The 20201-nt window shown below is 55.7% G+C and overlaps 1 protein-coding gene across 5 annotated transcripts in view; it reads right to left on the bottom strand.

Annotated features, from left to right (window-relative positions):
• The window catches only part of NOL4L (nucleolar protein 4 like), a 123561-nt gene that overhangs the window by 63932 nt on the left and 39428 nt on the right, over window positions 1–20201 (bottom strand). The window contains exons 1-3 of one of the 5 annotated variants that reach the window (XM_058685271.1): window positions 17316–17337; window positions 9186–9341; window positions 3387–3498 (exon numbers count right to left, since the gene is read on the bottom strand). In XM_058685271.1, the coding sequence (XP_058541254.1) occupies window positions 3387–3498; window positions 9186–9257 (184 nt within the window). In that variant the 5' untranslated portion in view covers window positions 9258–9341; window positions 17316–17337. Of the gene's footprint in view, window positions 1–664; window positions 684–3386; window positions 3499–9185; window positions 9342–11512; window positions 11614–15804; window positions 16495–17315; window positions 17338–20201 lie in introns of those variants that run through there. The other 4 variants (XM_058685270.1, XM_058685269.1, XM_058685268.1 and 1 more) reach the window with 4 other exon arrangements.

Consider the following 20201-nt stretch of genomic DNA (forward strand, 5'->3'; position numbering starts at 1 on the left):
CTGGTCTGAGGGCACACCCGGTTCTCACTCTGTCCCATCTCCGCCTGGACTTGCTGTGGGGTGGTAGAAAAGGAGTGTGGAGCTGGGAGGCCCTGGAATTTCCCATCCCTGGACTTCCTGATCCTCAGCTGCCTCCTTTGTTTGTGCTCCTGGCGTTGGGGGGAGGGCAGGGGACGGTCCAGGCCCCCAGGCTCTGTCGGGGACAAACTGCTGAGCAGGGGAGGCTGCTTTGCTTCCTTTCTTTCTTTTTAACATGAGGCCAGGAAGCCAGGAGTTTTCCCAACAGCCCCTTGAGAAGTCTCCATCCTGTTCCCTGTCCCCCTCCTGCCCCACCTTCCTGGGACAGGAACCCAGGCCTGCCTCTGGGGCCTGGGGCAGGAGAGGGAGGGGGGAGGGCTGGCATGGCAGGGGCGCCTACGAAAGAGCGAGCAGTATGGCTTCATCCAGGGAGGCCAGCACTGTGGGAGACCAGCTCTGTGGGCTCTTAGCTGGGGTAGGAGAAGGGACGCCCTGCCAGCTGGCAAGGGTGGCCCAGGCAGCTAATGCCTCTGGCCATTAAGCAGACAGGGGAGCCTTTCCCACTCCAGAGCTCTTCACTGGCAGCTTCCAGAACCAAGCTCTTCCCTTTTGCTTAGCGACCAGGTTGTGGACCCAGGGTGCTCACCTAGGTAGGCTGACTGACCGGAGGTCTCCCTGCGGGGCCACCTGAACACTGGCATTCTTGTGTCTCAACACCATGGTGCACACACCTAATAGGGTGGGAGAAACGGGCTGATGTTCCCCAGGTACCTGGCACACCAGATGCCCTACAGAATAGGCTCCTTTAATTCAGCTCCATGAGGGAGGCATTACTCCCATCTTGCTGATGATAAAATAAGTTCTCCTGCCTTCTGGTAGGGCTTGGACAACTGATTTCACCACGACACTTGTCTGTGCCTCGTTTTCTTAGCGGCAAGGTGGGATGGATACCTCGTAGGATCATACAAGCTGTTAGGAGCAGGGAGGTCCCCAGCCTGCCACAGGACATACAACAGGGACCAGGCACCACACCCAGGTCTGCTGGACCCCCAGCCCAGGCTTTTCCGTGGGTCGCACTGTCTCCTGCTCCCTCAGTGTCTCCTCTTCTCCCTGCATGGGAAGCTCCTCTCCCAGGGGCAGAGAAGTGGCATTCTGCCTGAGGACCGGCAAGGATGGGTACCACGCAGCTTTACGCCTCCTGTGCTCCGTCCTGCCTGGAGCACACCCCTGGGAAGGGAGGCTCCAGCACAGAGCACACGGAGCTGGTTTATATTCTAGGCGGTTCCCTCCTGGCGTGAGTACGCGCGCGCGTTCTTTCTCTCTCTCTCTCTCTCTCTCTCTCTCTCTCTCTTTCTCCCCCTCTCCCTCTCCTTCTCCACCTCCCTCCCATCACTCTCCTCCCTCCTCCTCCCTGGGGGTGGGGGCCTGATGGTGGCAGCCTGGAGAAGAAACCGGCTGCCGCTGTGCTCAGCATCGCCCTCTTGGCCGCGCTGGCCATGCCGAAGCCCACAGATGAGGAGAAGCGGAGCTACAGCCTGGAGACGAGACCTTGCAGCCTTCACTGAGGAGTTGGGGGGCGGGGGGTGAGGGACGTCCTCCACACCGGCAGAGAGCAAGGGACCAGAACAGAGGGAGGCTGCAGACACCCCGAAGCGGCCCACAAATGCAGTCCCTCTTGGCCTGGCCTCTGTTCCCCTAGGCTAGTGCTTCAGTGTGACTCCGCCAGTTGCTATGGAAACAATTAGGCCAGAACAGGAGGGGACAGGCAGCCACCACCAGGGCACGTGCCCCTGGGACTCAGACCCTGACAGGGTGGGGGTGCGGCAGGGAAAGCCCTCCCGGCCTATTTGCAGGGACCAGACACTGCCCTGGCCCAAGGCTGCAGCCACTCAGCCAGGGCCAGGCCCAGTGGGGCGGGGGCCTCTGAGGCATGCGCATTACCATAATAGCTACAACCACCACGGTTCCCTCCTCTTGTGCGGCAGCCATGTGCCGGGGTACAGGGATTAACTCTCCAACCTTAGCCCCCTGACGTAGGTCCCATGATTCACTCCACTTCACAGATGAGGAAACTGAGGCTCAGAGAGACGAAGTCACTTGTTTAGGATGCATAGCTGCTGACTGGCAGAGATTCAGACCCACCCAGTGTGGTCTTGGGGGCTCTGCTCTTAAACCAGGAACCCAGCGTTTGTGAGGCATTAACCACACTTGTTCCTGTCCCCCATACTTTAGAAGCTACCCAATGTGCCTGGTGAAGCAGCCATGGCCTAGCAACCCCATGGACAGGAAGGCTTCTGGATTTGGTGAGTCAGCAGAGATCACCAAAGTGAGAAAACCCCAAAACACTTGATACCTAGGCTCCAATTTCTTTGTTGTCATCTACTTTGCTTGAGCTTTGTTGTTGATTTTTCCTTCCCCAGAAATGGGGGGTGCCACTTGAGTACCACCCAAAGTGAACAGCCTGCCCTTCAGTCTGAGTCTGTTCCCATCCTCAGGCAAAACGCCCACTGACTTCAGCAACCTTTACAGACCTGATGCCCAGGAGCAGCCTAGAAGCCCTGATAAATCGCCCACCTGAGCACCATTTCTCAGGGCAGAGTTACAGTCACACCGGCCACATGTATCGGCCCACCTTGCTGTGCCAAAGCCACCTGCGAACAAATGGGCCCCAGGCTTGCCGGAGGCCTCTGGGCGTGCTCAGGGTGAGGCGCTAAGGGGGACTGAAATGGGGGTCCTTGCTGCATCTCAGGAGGCAGGGCAGAGCTGGAGAGCATGGACACTGGCCCAAGGAACCAACTTTGCCTGGTCACAAGTGCTCTGGGCATTTACATTCGAGGTAATTCCCACAGATTTCCTGGATGTTCACAGCGAGGGAATAAACACTGAGGGAGGACCGACTACTGGTAGGTGTGGGGCTACAGGGTACAGAGGTACCCGTGGTGAGGGGGGTGCTCCTGTCTTCAGAGAGCTTGCAGTCATGATGGTGAGACCAGACCCATGAGGACACTGCCCAGAGTGAGGCTTGGGTGGCAAGTATTAAGGTGCTCAGGGACTAGGGCGAGGTGATCATTGCCACCAGGAACCTCAGTGGGAGAAGAGGGTCTTAAAAGGAGGTAGGAATATACCATTGGTTTTTTAAATAAAACCTGACTTTTTTTTAAGCTGAAAAAAAAAAACCCCAAAAAACCCCCAACCAAACCAACAACGAAGTTCTCTAGGCATGGACCCACACTGGCCCCTGGGAATTGAGACAACTGCTGGCCATGCACTTTTCTGTCTGTGCCAGCAAAGGGCAGGCCCTGCTGGTGGGAGGGCCTTTCCCTGCACAACCTCCCCCAAGGCACCAGCATGCCTGCCTTCTCCCCTACCTTTGGGCTCCAGGCCATTGGAATTAAAGTGCATCCTCTTCTGACACTCTGTGCAGCTCATCAGGAATCGAGTCACGGCTTCTCGCGGAAGGAAGGCATAGGTCTCTGCAATCTGGGGGAGAGAGGAGGTTTGCTCATCATATGGACCCAGGGGGAGGTCACTTGATCACCAGGTCACCGAGGTCAGTGCTCAGGTGGCAGGTGGTTGGCCCTTGCCAGGAAGGGAAGGGATTCGAGGAGCAGGTGGCAGGTGCCCTCAATTCTTAGCCATGGAAATGAGTGAGGACTCTTACGGAAAACCATTTGTTCTAAAATTTTGAATAAAGGAGCTTAAAAACTGAGAAAGCAAAACACGTAAACATTATCTAACCTATGTTTTAATAAGTAATACTCCTCTCAGAGCATTTTATTGTTGCTACTGAAAAATTAGCTTATAAGCATTGCTCTAGGGGAGGAGGAAAAATTTCCGTTCTTAGAGATGGGTAAACGGAGACCCACTTACAAAGCTACTGGCTCCGGGCCTATGAACAGAGCCCAAGGTTCTATAAGCTCTTCCTGCAATAACTCACAGATCAAGAACATTTTTAGAGAGAGCTGTGAAAGTCTGATGCCAAGGGATCAGGTTTTTCAGACTGGGCTGCCAATGACCCCTATGTTCCAGGTGAGGTCACAAGGCCCAGAGAGGTAAACCGACTTGCCCAAGGTCACACAGCTCTTTAGAGGCAGTGCTGGACCAAAAGCCTGTCCTCCATAGTTGCCTCCAGAGGGCCTCCCCTAGCCAGGGAGGAGAAAGCAGATGTGGGAAGGAAGTTGGAATAGATGGGAGGGAATACAAGAAACAGGCTGGGCAGGGGAGTGGAGAAGTGGGTGCAGTCCCAGAAGCCCGGGCCATCTCCTCTCGCTCTGGGTTTTGGGAAATGGACTGGCCCTGGTTTGGCCGCCTCTTAGGCCCAGGTTCCCTTGGCTGAGGCCGGTAGCTGCCCAGCCGCTGGTGTTCGCACGTTTCCCAGAGCCGGAGCCCTTCCGCTCCTCTCCACTAAGGGGCAGCATCACCCCAGCATTCCTCCCTCCTCGCCGCAGCCCAGCGGGGAAAGTTGGCGGAGGGCTCTGGTCAGCCCTCAGGGGGTGGGGACTGCTCTCCAGGACCGCACCAGGTCTGCTGCTTGGAGGTGCACGAGCACCCTGTCCCATCTCTGTGGCGATCAGGAGGCGGAGTAGGGTAGGGCAGAGCGGATGGGGCTGGGGGGGGGGGGGGGCAGGGTCCCAGCACGGGGGCCAGGCCGTGCCCCCTGCTCAGCTGGCCTGTGGACCTCGGGGGCTACTCCTGCTCGGTGGCCGGCTGCAAACGCAGAGTTAATTTTGGTGACACAATTGTTATTTCTCAGCTGATTTGATGCTCTGCAGAGCAGGCAGTCTCCTTGATGAGTTATCTCCCTTCCAAATTCCCTGTCTGATTGCCTTCCTCTGGAGGTCAGGGACAAGGGCAAACCCCAGCTCTCTGATTGGAGCCAGTGGATGGGAGGGCACGCAGCCCATCCTCCTCCGGTCTCAGGGCTGCGGGATGGGGGCCTTCCTGCCACACTCGTGGACATCTTCATTCTCAGCCCCACCTGCCTGAAAGTCTTATGGGTGGCGGGTGGTGTGCACCTCTCAGGCCTTCAGGGTTGGGAGGGGTGGGCCCCACTGAAGGGCTGCCGGCTGCAGGAGTAAACGGGCAAGAGGGAAGGGCACCTGCTGGACAAAGAGGGGGGTGTGGCTGAGTCAGGCAAACAGGTGACCTCCGAGGTGCCGCAACAGAAGGGGTGATATCCCAGGTCAGACCTAGGAGAGGTGAGCTGAGGGCTTGGGGGAGGAGGGTCATAGTCTGCTGAGAAAGGAGGAAAGTTCCAGAGGGACAGCACGATTCACTATACAGAGCTCACCCGCCGCTGGGCAGAGAAATCATTTTCCCAGCGCTCAAGGAGAGCCCTCCCGGCCTGGCTGCACCTGACCCACCGAGGGCTCAGGGATACTTCCCAAGGAGGGCCCAGCCCAGGGGCCAGGATGGTGGCCGCAGCTCCCTTGGCCTCGGCAGGGACCCCAGCCGTACGCAAAGCTGGCCAGGGGGCACGGGGCGCACACCTTCTGGACCTGGGTCCCACACGGGGGTGGCTGGGGTGGACCCAAGAAGTATAGGTGAGGAGTCCTTGGAGCCATCTGAGGGCCAGGAGGGAGCCCTGCTCTGGGTGGCTGGAATGTCTGCAGCCTAAGTGCTCCATGGGGAGTCAGTGAGGTGTAGCGTCTAGCCCAGCTCCACGCTGCTGTAGGGGCTGGCATGGAGGAGGGGGCAATGTGTGGCCTTCGGCCTCCTCCGGGCATCTTTTGGTTCACTCTCCTGGCTTGTCCACGTGAGAAATGGGACATCCATTTCTGCTCTACAGCATGGATGCCCAAGGCCACAGGACTCGGGATGAGCTGAAGAGAGGAAGACAATCCTAGCTCATGCTCTAGTCAATAGGGTGGTGGTTTTCAGATAGTTTTAGAGCTCCGGACACAGTTCTGGAAGTAGTCTCTTATGCTGAGCTGCTGTGTTTAAGGAGGGGAGCCCAGGACCACTGTCCCCACCCAGCTTCCCTCGCCTGCCTGCTGCTGCCTTGCTTTCAGGGCTTCCTGCCTGGACACTGAGACCCGTAAGTGCATTTGCCTTTTACGTTTTCCCTCATGGTAAAAAGGAGATTTCACTGGCAGGGAGAGCAGAAGCTATTTGCAGAGTCGTTGACTTGTAAGGCCCCATTTCGCTCCCCAGCTCAGGGGCCGACAAGGACAGATGAGGCCAATTGGGGGGATTTGCACCACTTTACAAGATCGTGCCACTGCCCTGCGGTGGATTAGCACGCGGTGGGCCTGGAGCAGCTGCTGACCACATCTGGCCCCACCTCCAGAGTGGTCAGGGCAGCCAGATCCGGACTCCGTAGCTTGATCTAGCTTACCAGCACCCTGGGAGAGAGGAAGGAAGCAAAGAGTTTGCTCCAACCCAGATGGGTGCGGACACCAGAAAAGCCCCCTTGAAAGAGGCCCAGTCCTCTATGTGTGCTCAGAGAACTCTGTAGCACCACTTGGAACCCTCCCCAGACCCTGGCATAGGCAAGTCCCCCTGCGAAGCATCTGGATCCTCTGGTCACACTGCATCAGAGGCAGCATAAGGCAGGAGCTTCTCTTCCAAAATGGGAATCCCCTGCATTATCCATTTAAATGGCCATCTATCCCTGGCTCATATACCTTCAGTTTCAGAAAGCTCATTACCTGCCCTCTCTGATCTATTGCTGGATAGTGGTAGGTGCTAGAAGCTTCTTTTTCCCACAGAATAATGTGCCTCCTTCAATACCCTTGAACAAGTCTGCCCATCTCCCTTCCAGCCCCCTGCTTCCTGCAGGCACCCCAGGCCTATAAGAATCTGGAAGGTCTCCGGTGCCCTAGAGATGGCAAGTAAGTCCCAGGATTCAGGTTTGGCAAAACACACAGAGACAGGTCCAAAAAACCCTCAGCCGGGGGCCTGATGTAAACCCCACTGTGCCAGGCTGTGCCTCTCTGCAGTCGTCAGCACAGAGTTTCCTTGGGGGCTCTTTCCCTGGCATGGATGGGACTGAAGAGCTACGCTTGGGTTGAGGAAAATGGGAGCAGATGAAAAGCAGGGGGACAAAAGCATCCAGGCACCACCCCCACCCCCCAAAAAGGAAAGGGTGGCAAGAGAAGGGTGACAGATGGGGAAGAGGAGGGGGAAGGGAGAGGAGGCACACGGTGGGGAGGGAGGTGCAGCAGCCCCCTTGGCCTTCACACCCGCTGCAGGAGGGCCCTGGCCTGCTCCACTCAGCCTTGGCCCTGCTGCTGAAATTCCAGCTCTGTGCACAGCCCAGCTGGCCCACTGCCAGTCATGTGCCAGCTCCAGGCTGGGCAGCGGGAAGTGGGGCACGCGGCGGGCATATGGACGGGAAGCCAGGAAGTGCAGAGCAAAGGGCTGGACACAGGGCCCAGGGACACAGAGGCTGGCGGAACCAGCCCAGCCCAGCCCTCTCTACAGCATGGAGGCCGCAGACCCAGCCTTCGTAAATACCCAGGGAGTGCCTGTGGGTGAGGCTTGGTGCTAGACACGAAGGGGACCAGGGAAGTCACATGGTCTGGCTGGCCCAAGCCCATTTACCTTGACCACAACAAGTCTTGGGGCTTACTAGCTGAACACGGGGGGTTTGTGGAGAGGCAGGATGTGTACCGGTCAGGGCACAGGCTCTGGGTCCAGCTGCCTGCCTCCAAGCATCAGAGGGGTGACCTCAAGGCAGGTTATGTGTCCCTCTAAGCCTCATTTTCCTCATCTGTAAAATGGAAGTAACATTAACATATACATATGTCTGTGTGTGTGTGTGTGTATACACACATATATATACATGACCTCCATCACATATGTATGTATACATACACACTCTTTGTACGAGTGAAGGCTCAGAGAGCTGGTGCACAGGAAACTGCTGAGTGCAGAGCCTGGCACACGCAAACTGCCCAGCACTGACAAATTTAATGCTTAGAAAATGTGTTGGGTCTCAGTAATACCAAGGGGCCCACAAAGGCCCTGGCTTGGCTGTCCCTCCCTTCGTCTATGACCCTCTGGTGGGAACACCCTCAGAACTCAGGCCGTATAGGAAAATTATAGACTTATACAGGCTACCTCCACAGCAGTCCAAGGCTATTTATATGACGAATTTGGGGTAGGGGTGGAGTTCACAGCTGCCTTGGGTGGGGAAGTCCAGTTACAGAGGGGCAGGTAAGAAGCCAGAGAGAAAGTTGACACACAGGGGGCATGAGAACACCAGCTGTCTGTCACATAAGTGCTGTGTGACCGTAGATCAACTCTTTGGGTCTTGGTTTCCTTAACTGCAAAATGGGACCATAGTGCCTCCATCACAAAATTGCTCTGAGGCTTGAATGAACGTATAGTGTTTGGCTTTACTGGTTTAGTGGTGGGTCTCGGGTTCAGAGCTGTGCAGGATCCGTGGCAATGGCAGTCAACAGGGGGACGGGACCAGAAGGCAGGCAGGCTCCTCCTTCTCTAGCCACTGTCTCCCACACCTCCCCATGTGTGACGTTTCCTAGCCCTAGATCACCATCTCTGCTCCCTTCTGCCTACCCAAGCTTAGAATGCCAGCTTATGCACCATCTTCTCCATGAAGCCCTCGCTGGCTTAGCAATAATATGAACGTAAGGGTTCTGGAGGTGCCTTTGCTGAATGCCCTCAGGGTTCTTGTTCCCTCAAAGGTAGGGACCAGGTCCTCAGACTTCCCCTGGGGAACTTGTTGTACTGACCTCACAGGGTGGTGGAGGACCGGACGAACTCACACAGGAAGCATTTAGGGCAGGCCTAGCACACAGTAAATGCCATGGAAGCATTTGCTCTTTCGATTATTATTATCTAGCCACCCCTACCCCCACAGTCCCAGAACAGGCTGCAAGGGGCTGGGGTGGGAGGTGGGGAGGGGAATGAGTGAAGCAGAAACCAGGAAGAGGGCTTTGCTCCTGCCCTCATCCCTCTCCTTCCCTCCCTCGCTCCCTTCAACCTGCCTCTCCTTTGTGCTCAGACCACAGAACCCGCCCCCTCGCCCCCCTTGAGCCATCTCTGGCTGCCATGCCCTTGCCCTGTGCCCCCCTGGGTCCCCAAAGGCCATTTCATCACGCCTCAGCTCCCTGCCCCGCCCCCGCCCAACATGTGCGGAGCCCATGGCCTCCTGCCAAGGCCTGGGGCTGCCCACAGAGGCCCAGAGACAGAAATCTCACCGCTCGGTAGGTTTTCTTCTGCCCAGCGTGCTTGGGGGCTTTGCCTGGCTCCGCTGAGCTCTCCACATGCATCGAGTAGATGATGTCAAAGAAATCTTCCACCACAGCGACCCGCTTCAGAGAGATGCCCTCCGGCTCCGACAGGCCATCTGCCCCCTGCGACAGGGTGGACAAGCTGTGTTAGTGTCAGGGATGATGGCAGGGTGAGAGCTGGGCCCTGAGGCCTGGCAACGGGTCGGGGGCAGGGACGGCGCTGCTCCCTGACCTGCAAGGCCTCCAGAGGTAGGTCTGGAGGGTTGGGGGTGGAGGGAGCCTGCCGAAAGGGCCCTAGAGACAGGGGCACCAGAGTCAGGGCGGCTGCTGCTACCGAATCTACCAGAAACAATGGGAAGAGAACGACAACAACGAAAATACAAATTAAAAAACCAAGAGGCTCCATGTTCACAATTTCAGACAGATTGTGCCAGACTCAGGCGGGGAGCTCTCGAATCACATGCTGTGCCAAGACCATCCTGGAAGTCTCTGGGGAGGGGGGGGGGGTGCTAAATAGATGCAGCCCCATCAGGAGCTCGCCAATTAGCAGTAACCTTTCACTGTGGTCCCGGGCTGGGGTCCCAGGGGAATGGCTCGGATCACCTGGGTGACTCCTGCCTCCACCCTGGCCTTTCTGAAAAGCTTTTCGCCGCTGCCGGCCCTCCCCACTCCAGCAGCTGAGCGCCGGCAGCAGACCCAGGCTCTTTGTGTGTGGAGATACAGAGAATAACAGACACAAGGCCACGTGGAGGTGGCGGGGCCTCATGAGCAAGGTGGCCGTGGGCCCCTGAGCCTCTTACAAGGCTGGCAGGGGTGCTGTCAGCTGGTCCTGAAAAGGTGTGCCAGGATTGAGAAGGGGGTCCTGCTGCTGGGCAGACACCTGCTGTCTCCCACCAGCAGGGATGGGAGGGAACCAGGAAACTGCAGGGCATGAGGCTGGGAGGGGGTGGTGTGTGGCCGGGTCCATAAGGGAGCAGACTGCAGAGTGAGGTCTTTATTCATAGGGCACAGGATACACACATGTTCGGGGACACCCGGCTCTTAGCCATCATCTCCCTATGGGGAGACCTGGAGAGCTCTGGGGAGCTTCACAGATTAAGAGCAACCAGGTGTGTGTGTGTGTGTGTGTGTGTGTGTGTGTGTGTGTGTGTGTAGGGGGAAGATGGGGGAAAAGGAGATAGGATAGTCTCTAAAACTGTCCAAAACACAAATCTCCCAGAGAATTCTTTCCTAAAGGATCTTGCTCACGGCTCAAGAACATCAGCTCTATGAGGATGTGCACTTCATCTCTTGGCTCTTGCCTGTCTCCCTAGCACCTAGAACAATGCCGGACACATACTAGGCTCAGTAAATAACCGAACGCCTGACTGACTATAAGCAGCAGCCAGGCAGGGTAGTTGAGACATACGCTTCCTCAGTTTGCGGCCCATCATCCAAGTGGCTGTGTGACCCTCAGCCGTTATTTTGCTTCTCTAATCCTCAGCGTCTTTATCTAGAAAAGGGGGATAACAGAAGCACCTTTCCTATGAGCTACAGAGAGGAAGAACTGAGATGCGTGTGGAACACTTAGCAGCAAGCCCAGCCCATAGGAACTGCTACACAAATACTATAATTAAGAAGGGCTTTGTCGTTTGCAAAGTTTCCCCTAGCTATGATAGGGCTGAACATTGTGACAAGCCTGGGAGGTTGTTGGGGTCAGGACCTGCCTGTGGTATGGTGTCTGGTAAGTGGCAGAGCTGGTTTAAGACCTCGGTCTTTGCAGTCCAAGGAAAACAGAGGCGGTGCTAAATGGGACACTTGCTCACAGAACATTCTGGCCACAGACGGGGCTTGGTTTTGTCCAGCAACTTTCCCAATATGCCATGATGGGCAAATAGGGCTGTCTCTTTGCCAGTGGCCCACTTGAGAGCAGATGGGTATCTGGAGTGGAGGGTGCCAAATCCTACAGCCAGTGGGCAGCATCCGTGGGTGGTGACCCTGGGTGGTGACCCTATTGGCCCTGTACAGCTCCTCTTGCCAATGGCTTCCTTCCTAGTCAGGATCCATTTCAATGGGGACTTCTCAGATAGCATGCATCTGGTGTGTGGTGTGTGGTGTGTGTGTGTGCGTGTGTGTGTGTGTGTGTATGTGTGTGTGTGTGTGTGTGTGTGTGTAGGAGGAGCTGCCTGCTGGTCCTGCTTCCTTGCTGTGAGATTGTGGGCAAACTCTTCAGCCTCCTTGAGCTTCACTTATGAGCTGAGCTGTAAAATTCCATGACTCTTCTTTTCTTAAACTCTCTCAGGAGTTACCGTTACCTCTTTCCTGGGGGTATCTGAAGTCCCCTCTGACGTCCTGGGCCATCTGTAAACGGGGCTCATCAGTGACAAACTTGATCATTAGCTGACTTGTAACTACCCAGCATTTTGGGGATCTTCAAATACTGCTGTGACAGAGTTGGATGAGACAAATATTATATGACAGTCCAGTAATAATATCCTTCTAACCAGAGGTTCATGTTGGCAAAAACTAACAAAAGGATCATAAGAATAAAAATATAACTGGGTTTCTATTTCTTGAGCTGGGTGGTAGTTTTACAGGTGTGTTCGGTTTGTAAAGAGCCATTAATCTAAACTTTACAATCTGTGTACTTTTCTATATGTCTGCTAAGCTTTAATAGAAAAAAAGTATATTAAAAAAAGTATAATGAGGTGGGTAGTTCCACAACATTTTGATAATCTGAATCTAGAGGCATAATGAGGGGTTTAGCTGCTTAAAAGTGAATAGACCTCTCTGCTTGTAAAACCATTTCAAGCAAGAATGTAGACACCTCTGGAAAATGGAGATAAAATTTGGTGGGAAGGAATGTAGAAAGAAAATAATCTGATGAAAGACAGTATTTCAGGTAAGTGAAATGGAAAGTGTCCCCTAACCAGCTTGGTGACCTTGGGCAGGTTCCTTCTTGACCTTTTTTTTTCTTTTTTTTTTTTTTAATTTTAAGTAATCTCTACACCCAATGTGGGGCTTGAACTCACAACCCTGAGATCAAGAGTTGCATGCTCCACCAACTGAGCCAGTCAGGCACCCCACTTCTTGACCTCCTGAAACTCAGTTTCCTCACCTGTAAAATGGGCCTAGAAAGTCCTTGTTGGCTGTTCCAAAGATTAGGCTAAGAGTGTATGTCAGACATCTGGCACATATAGGCTTGTAAATGTTCATCTCTTCCCTCTGGACCCACTGAATTTGGACATTTTGTGTTTAGGAATTTGCTGTTATGTCCTGTCCCTCTGATCCATTCAGGTTACAGCACGGGTCCCCCAAGGCAATACCCACCATCAGAGGAGATGCATAGTCCTATGCAATTCCTAAGTAACATGCTAAGGCTGTCACACAAACTTAAAATAAATTTTCTGAAAGTCAAGGTGTAACTAACCAACCCAGATTAAACAGCAAACCTCACTGCCCAGTGCCTGGCCCATCTCTGTCCCAGCCTTTCACCCCCATTCTAAGGCAGACACGAGTACCCAACAGCTTTGTACCTGGTCCAATGTGACTACAAAATAGCCCCAAAGAAACTCTTCAGGGATCATTTTCAGTAGCTCCCGCTTTAAAAATCTATTGTGATCTCCCCTGATGTTCAAACCTGGGTCCTATAACTGGTCTCTCTCAACTGCAGAGATGTACACGGGAAAGGAAAGGGCTTGTAAGCAACCCAAATTCAAACCACACAAGGTCTGCAGAGCCCCACCTTGAACTGTCCTCTGGTGAGCTGTGGCCACCTGGACACCATGTGTGCTACACCCTAAGGGAAGAACACCAGGATATCTGTCTGTCCTTCAAGGAGAACCCTGGGAAGAGAACAAAGGGATCCCACGGCAGTCACGTGCGAGACATCTCTGCCATGCCCTGCATCCATAGAGGTAATAACCTTCATGCTAAGTGCTGCAGGAGAGCCATGCCTTCCTTAGCTGAGAATCCAGACACAGTGCTATAAGGCAAGAGCTGGTAATTAAAGGAGCAGAAAGCACCTTCCCCATAGCCGTGGGATGCCCCTGCCAACCACTTCTGCTTTGTACCCAAATTAGCTTAATCTGATCCATGGCCCTAAGCAAGCTGGGCCTTGGCTTGACAAAGCTCACTTCATTTACAGGCTGAATGAAGAGGGGGCCCAGAGCCTCCTGACTCACCCCGGCTTCCTGGGACCGCCAGCCAGGAGTGATGGAACGGAACCCTGAAGCACCTCAAGGGAAAAGCCATGAGAAATACACGGTCAGTTGCGCAGGACCAACCTCTGGGGCCTTCCTGCTTGGGGAAGAGTATTGCCATGGCAACACACTACATCCTTTCGAACCAGCCAACTCCAAAACAGCCAGTCAGACCCAGGCCAACAAAAACAGGCATGGCAATAGTTTTAAAGATTTCACAGAGCTACGACCTTTCTTGGACATCACCATCTTCCTTTAAAGCAGTCCATGTGGATTCTAAACTAAAGGCCAGGTTGCGAATTATGGAGGAAATCACCAAACGTCTGCTTATATACTGCTCGTGTTTCAAGAATATTTACAGCAGTGGCCCCAAAGGGTGGTCCCTAGACTGTTTGAGTTCGCATCACCTGGGGACTTGATAGAAATGCAAATTCTCCGGCCCCACCTCAGACCCACCAAATCTCACTTTCTGGGGGTTTTAACAGGGCTTCCCGGATGATTCTGACGCACAACAGATTTTGAGGATTGCTGATTAGAATGTCTCCATGATTCGGACGGGGAGGTAACGAGTAAAGAAACTGGTATTGGCTCATTCAGTATATGCTTGCTCTGTGCTTCTAGGCCTAATATTATTTTCTTCTCCTTCACTGAAGGCCAGTTTTCCTGATGGTGAGAACAAAAGAATCTTCCTGGGCAACGCTGGTATAAATTCAAAACACCTGTCCAGAGACTTCATGCAAATTATGAGTAGAAAGGGCAGGAGTGCCCAGCGTCCTGACATCAGATTTTTAAGTCCTCCCTGGCAAAAGTAATTAACACTTCAGTGGGTCACCCCTTGACAGGTCTTTTCTGGCTTCCTCAGTTTCCTCAACTGATCTGAATGCTCAGGACCAGGAGGATTGTGACACCAGGACTGCACCAGACTACCCAGAAGAGACGAGCATATCTTGCCAGGCCATTAGGTCCCTGGCCAGGGTGGCCTCCCTCAGGTGAGCTGCCGAATCTGCCTGAGCCATGCCTGTCTTCCCACCAAGCCAATTAAACAGACCCCCGTCCAACGGCTGATGGATTTCAGGCCTGTCATCTCCACTGGAACTTCGAAGTCACTCGCTGGTAATAAGTCGCACACCCATCGAGATGGGCTCCCTGTTTCCGGTCATGAGGGTGCTGGCTAGTGCATCACCACAATAAGAGCAGCGTGTGCCTCCCAGCAATGAAGAGGCCATGGCTGAGGGGATGTGGCTAAATAGCGCCGACATGTCTCAACTGGGTTCCTACAGCAGAGGAAGAAACCACATAGAAAGTCCTTAGGATGTGGCCTTCTGGTGCATTTCAGGGCCGGCTCTTGACAAAGCGTACAAATCAACAAGATCGCCATCAGAGGAGAAAGTCAGTCAGCAGAAGAACCCACCCCCGGGGGGAGACACCTCTGGCTACCACTTATGTGGGACTCTAGGACTTCAGGGGGTTGATTGCACAGGCAAATGTGAGGATGCTGTGCTGTCCTATCTCGGCCAGCCGGCTAAGTGGCTGCCATTACAGCCAAAGTTCCTGCAAATATCAGCTGCATGCTACTTTCAACTTCTGGAACTGGGGCTGTTCCTCCTGTCCCCCAAACCATACTTTAATAAATTCAGGAAGGGCTGAGGTTTTGCAAGTGGGGGTAGCAGTTTGGGGATGGGTGGGTGGGGGGGTTCCTACAAAGTCTCCTTCCGGCTCCTGGCAAGGCCGAAAGAAGACCCGACAGGGAGGAGTCAGCCTCCTGCAAAGGGTTCTCAGAAGCGAAGGAAAGAGGTGGACGGGAAATTTATAAGCCACCCTAAACTGAGAGACTGAAAAGAAGAAAACTGGAATGAAGACCCGCACCCAGAGAGCCAGAAATTTTCTCAACAGAACCCCCACGAGAAGCCAGTCATCGTTAGTAAAGCTAGGCATTCAGGTGATGGAGGGGAGGGCATTGCCTAAATGGAACAAGGACGGCATTTGAATATCTCTCAGTTATAAATACTACCTACTGTGGGCTGGAAACCAAAACCAAAACCAAACACCAACCCTCTAAAACAAAGATGCACCAGAATTTTAGGACCCACAGTTGCAATGAGCTCTGGAGGCCTGGATGGTGAGGGAGGAGACCACACCCCTGATAAATAAATAAATACGTAAACAAGGCACTGAGGACTCAGTGTAGCACCTGCCTCCTCTCCACCCCTTTGCACAATTTCCAACTGCTAGTGCGGGCCGCCACGGCGGCGCACCTGCCATCTGGAACAGGCCTCACATATTTCCAAGACCTCCTTTCTGCTTCGCTGAACCTCCATCTTCTTTCAAATCACGCCGGGGACCAAAATGCACACCCCAGGCCACAGAAAGGTGCCTGGGATCAGCCCCCCGAACGACAGCGCTACCTTTGAGGGATGCCATATCCTTCAAGCAGTTCTGGATATTTCTTTTTCTTTTCTTTTTCCTTTCCTTTTTTTTTTTTTTTTAATTTTTTTGGTTAGCTCTGGGATGTTTGGAAAGGATGAGGGAGAAAGGGTGGGAAGGGAAAGAGTCAAAGGGTCCCCCTTTTGGCAGGAAGGGGCAATGACCCCAGGTTAAGGGATGGAGGGAAAGAGCAGCCAAGGGCACTGTGGGGCAGGAGGAGGGGAATGGGGGGTGGGGGTCCGGGCCTGACTCCGGGATTCTGGGCTGGGGGTGCCCTTGAGGCCCCAGTGCCCTAGGGGTGAGGTCACAGGCCTGAAGACAATCCAGCCCTGACCCTGGCCAAAGAATTGGCCTGCCTGGGCCTCAGTTTCCTCCTGTGTCGAGGTGATACAATGTGACAGGACGGCTGTTGGAACGCGAGTGGCGCACAAATAGCGCCTACCCTGGGCGAGACCCCCATAAATGACCGCTGTCGCGACCACTCCGAAAGGGTGCGTTCCAGGACTCTGGGGACCCGCCTCCCTCGGGCGCCGCGGCCAAGGACCGGGAATGGGGTCGCTGAGGGGGGGCTTCTAGGCGGAAGGGGGCGGCTCTGAGCCAAGAAGGCCCTGCGGGCGGGTCCCTCCGGGGCCGCGGCGGGCGGCCTGGCGCGCTAACGAGCGGAGGCCCCAGGTGCGGGCCCCACCCTACGCTGGGGTGGGGGGTAAGGGGGAGCTCGAGGGGGAGGGGAGGGCCCGCGCGCTAATGACTGTTGACAGCGCGCGCAGGGGCCGGCCGGGCCGCGCGCGCCGCTGACAGCTGCTCGGGCGGGGGGGCGGGGCGCGGGGCGCAGGGCGGGGGTGAGGCCGCTCTCGCTTCCCCCCACGGCGCACGCGCGTGCGCCTCGGCGGGGAGGGGCAGGGAGAAGCGGGGAGGGGCGGGGAGATGCGCGCGCGCCGGGCCCGGGTTCGGAGGGCCTGCTGGAGCGGCTCGCGCGGGCTCCTCGCGGGCAGGCAGGTAATGAGAGTAACCATGGCAACCCACCAGAGGAAGTGTATTCTGCAGGAGACGTTAATCCCCTCTCCCCGGAGCTGGGACAGCCTGACTTTCCATTCTCACACAGTAATTAGATACCAGCTGTCAGTGCAGGGGGGACGGCTCCGCGGCTGCAGCCCGGCTGGGGAGGGGGGGGGGGCGCACAAAGGGGGCGGGGGGGGGGTACGCGGGGAGAAGGGCGTTAAAGACACAGGGACGCTTTCGGGCTGTGGGCCAGGGTGACGCGCCTCCCCCCCTCCGCCCCCCCCCGTCGCCAGCCTCCAGGCGCGCGTCCGCTCACCTGGAGACCCCGCCCGCGCGGGGCCCCGCCTACTCCACACGCACCTGCTGCGCGCCCGCGCGCCCGCCAGCCCGCCCTCGCGTTCCCCCCTCTCCCAGCCCCGCCTCCCCACTCCCAGCGCACCTGCCCTGCGCCCGCTCCCTCGCCCCCGCCAACCATCCCCGGGACGCTGCCCACCTGTCCTTTGTGCGGGCTGGTACCATTCGATCTGGCCAGCTCTCCTTCAGGGAGCGCCCGCTATGTGCCAGGCGCTGTGCCAAGCCTGATCTGTGTAATCCTCACAGACCCTGTGCGGTAGGAGCCTGTGCTGTTCCCCGCCCAAGGCGCAGCGGGGTGTGGCCATTTGCCCGGGGTCACGCAGAATTGAACCCCCATCCCGATGCCCATTTAACCACCAAGCTACAGCGCCTCCCCATCGCCTCCACATCCGTTATAGCTTTCGGGGGCCTCCCAACAGCTCAAGGAGACAAAACAGTCACACTGGTAGCTGGCATCGTGGTGCACTTAATGTGTGCCAGATATTCACTGCCTCATTTCACTTTCCCAGCAGCTCTGGGAGGTTTATTACCCTCATCTCAGAGGTGAGGAAACTGAGGCACAGAAAGCTGAGGCGACTGGCATGCCCACGGTCAGGATGAGCAGAGTGGTGGAGCTGGGATTCAAACCCAGGCAGTCGGACGCCAGGATCCATGCTCCCAGCTACTGGGTACTATTAACTGCACCCCCAGGTTCCTGGTGGCTGGAATGCAACCCAGGTCTTTCACTGTTCAGCCCACCCACATCCCACATCAGTGAGGAGCTGTCTCTTACATAGCCATACCTGAGAAATCTAAGAAGTTCCTAGGCCTAAAGCTACTGCCACATCCCTAATTTCTACCAGGCCTCCCAGGAGCCGTTGCTGTCGCCGTAGGTAGACACTGGGAAATCATTCTAGGCCAGCCTCTCCGTTTCCCAGGTAGGAAAACCAAGACCACCAAGGCCGAAGTCTAGCCCGAGGAGGAGACATCCTGGTGGAGACTTTGGGGGGAGTTCAGTCCCCAAAGGCCCAGCTGTACCTCCTGCCTCCTACCCCACAATCAGGTCTGTGGTGGGCACATCAAGGAGGGGCAGGAAGTGCTGAGAAGCAGAGCAGGCTCCTGTCCCCAGTGGCAGCCGGTGTCTGGGGCTGGAGGAGGCTATCTGATCCCTTCCCCACTGCCCCGGCCATGACCTCCTCCCTCCCTCCAACTCTCCCTCCTCCCTGAAGGCCAGAGTAGCCAGCACCCTGGGCTGCAGCTGAGAACCCTGTGTTCCCCAACCTGGCCCGCATTCCTGGGGGAGGAGGGGTTGGGGGAGGCTGGGCCAAGGGCATTAGGGACAGGGGTACTCCTGAGGCCGCCCCACCCTATGCAGGCCAAGGCAGGGCTGCCTCCAACCTCACCGTTTCCTGCCTCCGCTCTCCCCATCTCTCAGTAGAGGAGCTGCCTAAATTTGGCTCCAGGAGGGAATGGGGGAGGCGGCAGCAGGCGGGTGCTGTCAGAGGCCAGGGCGCAGCTCCCTGTCTAGCCGGCTGGCATTTTTGCTGTCTGGAGGAGGGCAAGGGGGGGGGGGGCAGCAGCTCTCTCTGGGAAAGGGAGATGTTCGTACCTCCTGACATGCACTGAGTAATGTGCAAACGACATACAAACTGAGCTTCAAATCAGCATCCTAGCCAGGGAACAGCTTGGGTGCTGCTTTTGGGATGAGAACAGAAGGACCAGTGGCCCACTCCCTAGGGGCTCCAGTTGGGGCTGTGTGGAGGGGTACAAGAGTGTCCAGGGCTGGGAGTTGGGAGATTCAGTTTCTCACCAGGTATAGCTTTGGGGCTTCAGCGACTGGACCCTCTGGGTCCCAGCCTGAGGGCAGAGCTGTGGCTTTCTGTGCCTGCTCTGGCATAGTGCTTGGCACACCCTGTCACACGGTTAAGCACATGAGTTCTGCATCCACTTTGTGCAGGTTTGAACCCTGGCTCTCCACTGGTGAATTCCTCAACCGTGTACCCAGATGAATAGGTAGTGAGATTGTGCATCCCTTTTAGTACAGCCACTTCCCTTCCCGGAAAGTTGGGCATAGGGGCATGGCCTAAAGGAACATGGGCTTTGGAATCAGACCTAGATTCCAGGTGTGGTTCAGCCAGCAAGGCTCTGTGGGTCTCACTCCCCTTATCTGAGAAATGGGTTCAGGATCTCAAGGTCAGTTGGGATGTTCCTGGGGGGGCCTGGCACACAGTAGGCAGGCGCCCCAGAAGTCTTCCCACTGGCCTCAAGTCATGGCTCTCTGCATTCATCCAACTAATTTCTCTGTCCTGTCCCCATCTCCCCTCTCCTCTTTGCCCTCTATCCTGGTTTTCCTCTTTTCTCTAGATAGTTATAAATTTCTCGCAGTCTCTCTCCTCCCGTTCTCCTCACTTGTCTTAGTCACCTCAGACACGTCACTGCCTCTTAGAGTCTCAGTCTGCACATCTGCTAAATGGGGTTCATGGGAGGTGGATGATGAGCTCTGTCTGGAATCTGGGGTGCAACGGGCACTTGACAGGTGGCAACTCTTCTTTACGAGGCCTCCCCTCCCCATGCGTCGTCCCAAATGACCAGGAGGGGTGGGCTGTGCCCTCAGCTCTATCGGGTACAGGGCGTTGGGGCCCTGCTTCTCAGTAACTCTGTTTAACCCCAGATAAGTGCTCTCCTGCCCCTCGGCCGGGGCTGATATGAGCTGAATCCAGCTTCCTGCCACCCAAAAGCCACTTCCTGCCAAACTTGAGCTGATACCAGAAGAACTTGTTTTCTGTGCACAGAGCAGTCCTTGGTGGGGCAGCCATCCGCCTGCCCGCCCCGGGTGTGAACATTTTTTCCATTTGCCTGTCTGCCTGGTGGGGATGGGCTGGGGAGGATGAGGACTCTGCCCTCTTCACCTCTGAACCCTAAACCTGCCCGTCCTGCCCCGCCCCACAGTAGCCGCCTATCCTGCCAGCCATCCCCGGAAGGGTGCCAAGTGCCCCTTTGGACCCAGACAGACATGTGTAGGCACATGTGATATACAGGCTGACAC

This window comes from Neofelis nebulosa, chromosome 9 (genome assembly GCF_028018385.1).
Source record: "Neofelis nebulosa isolate mNeoNeb1 chromosome 9, mNeoNeb1.pri, whole genome shotgun sequence".
Lineage (NCBI taxonomy): Eukaryota > Metazoa > Chordata > Mammalia > Carnivora > Felidae > Neofelis > Neofelis nebulosa.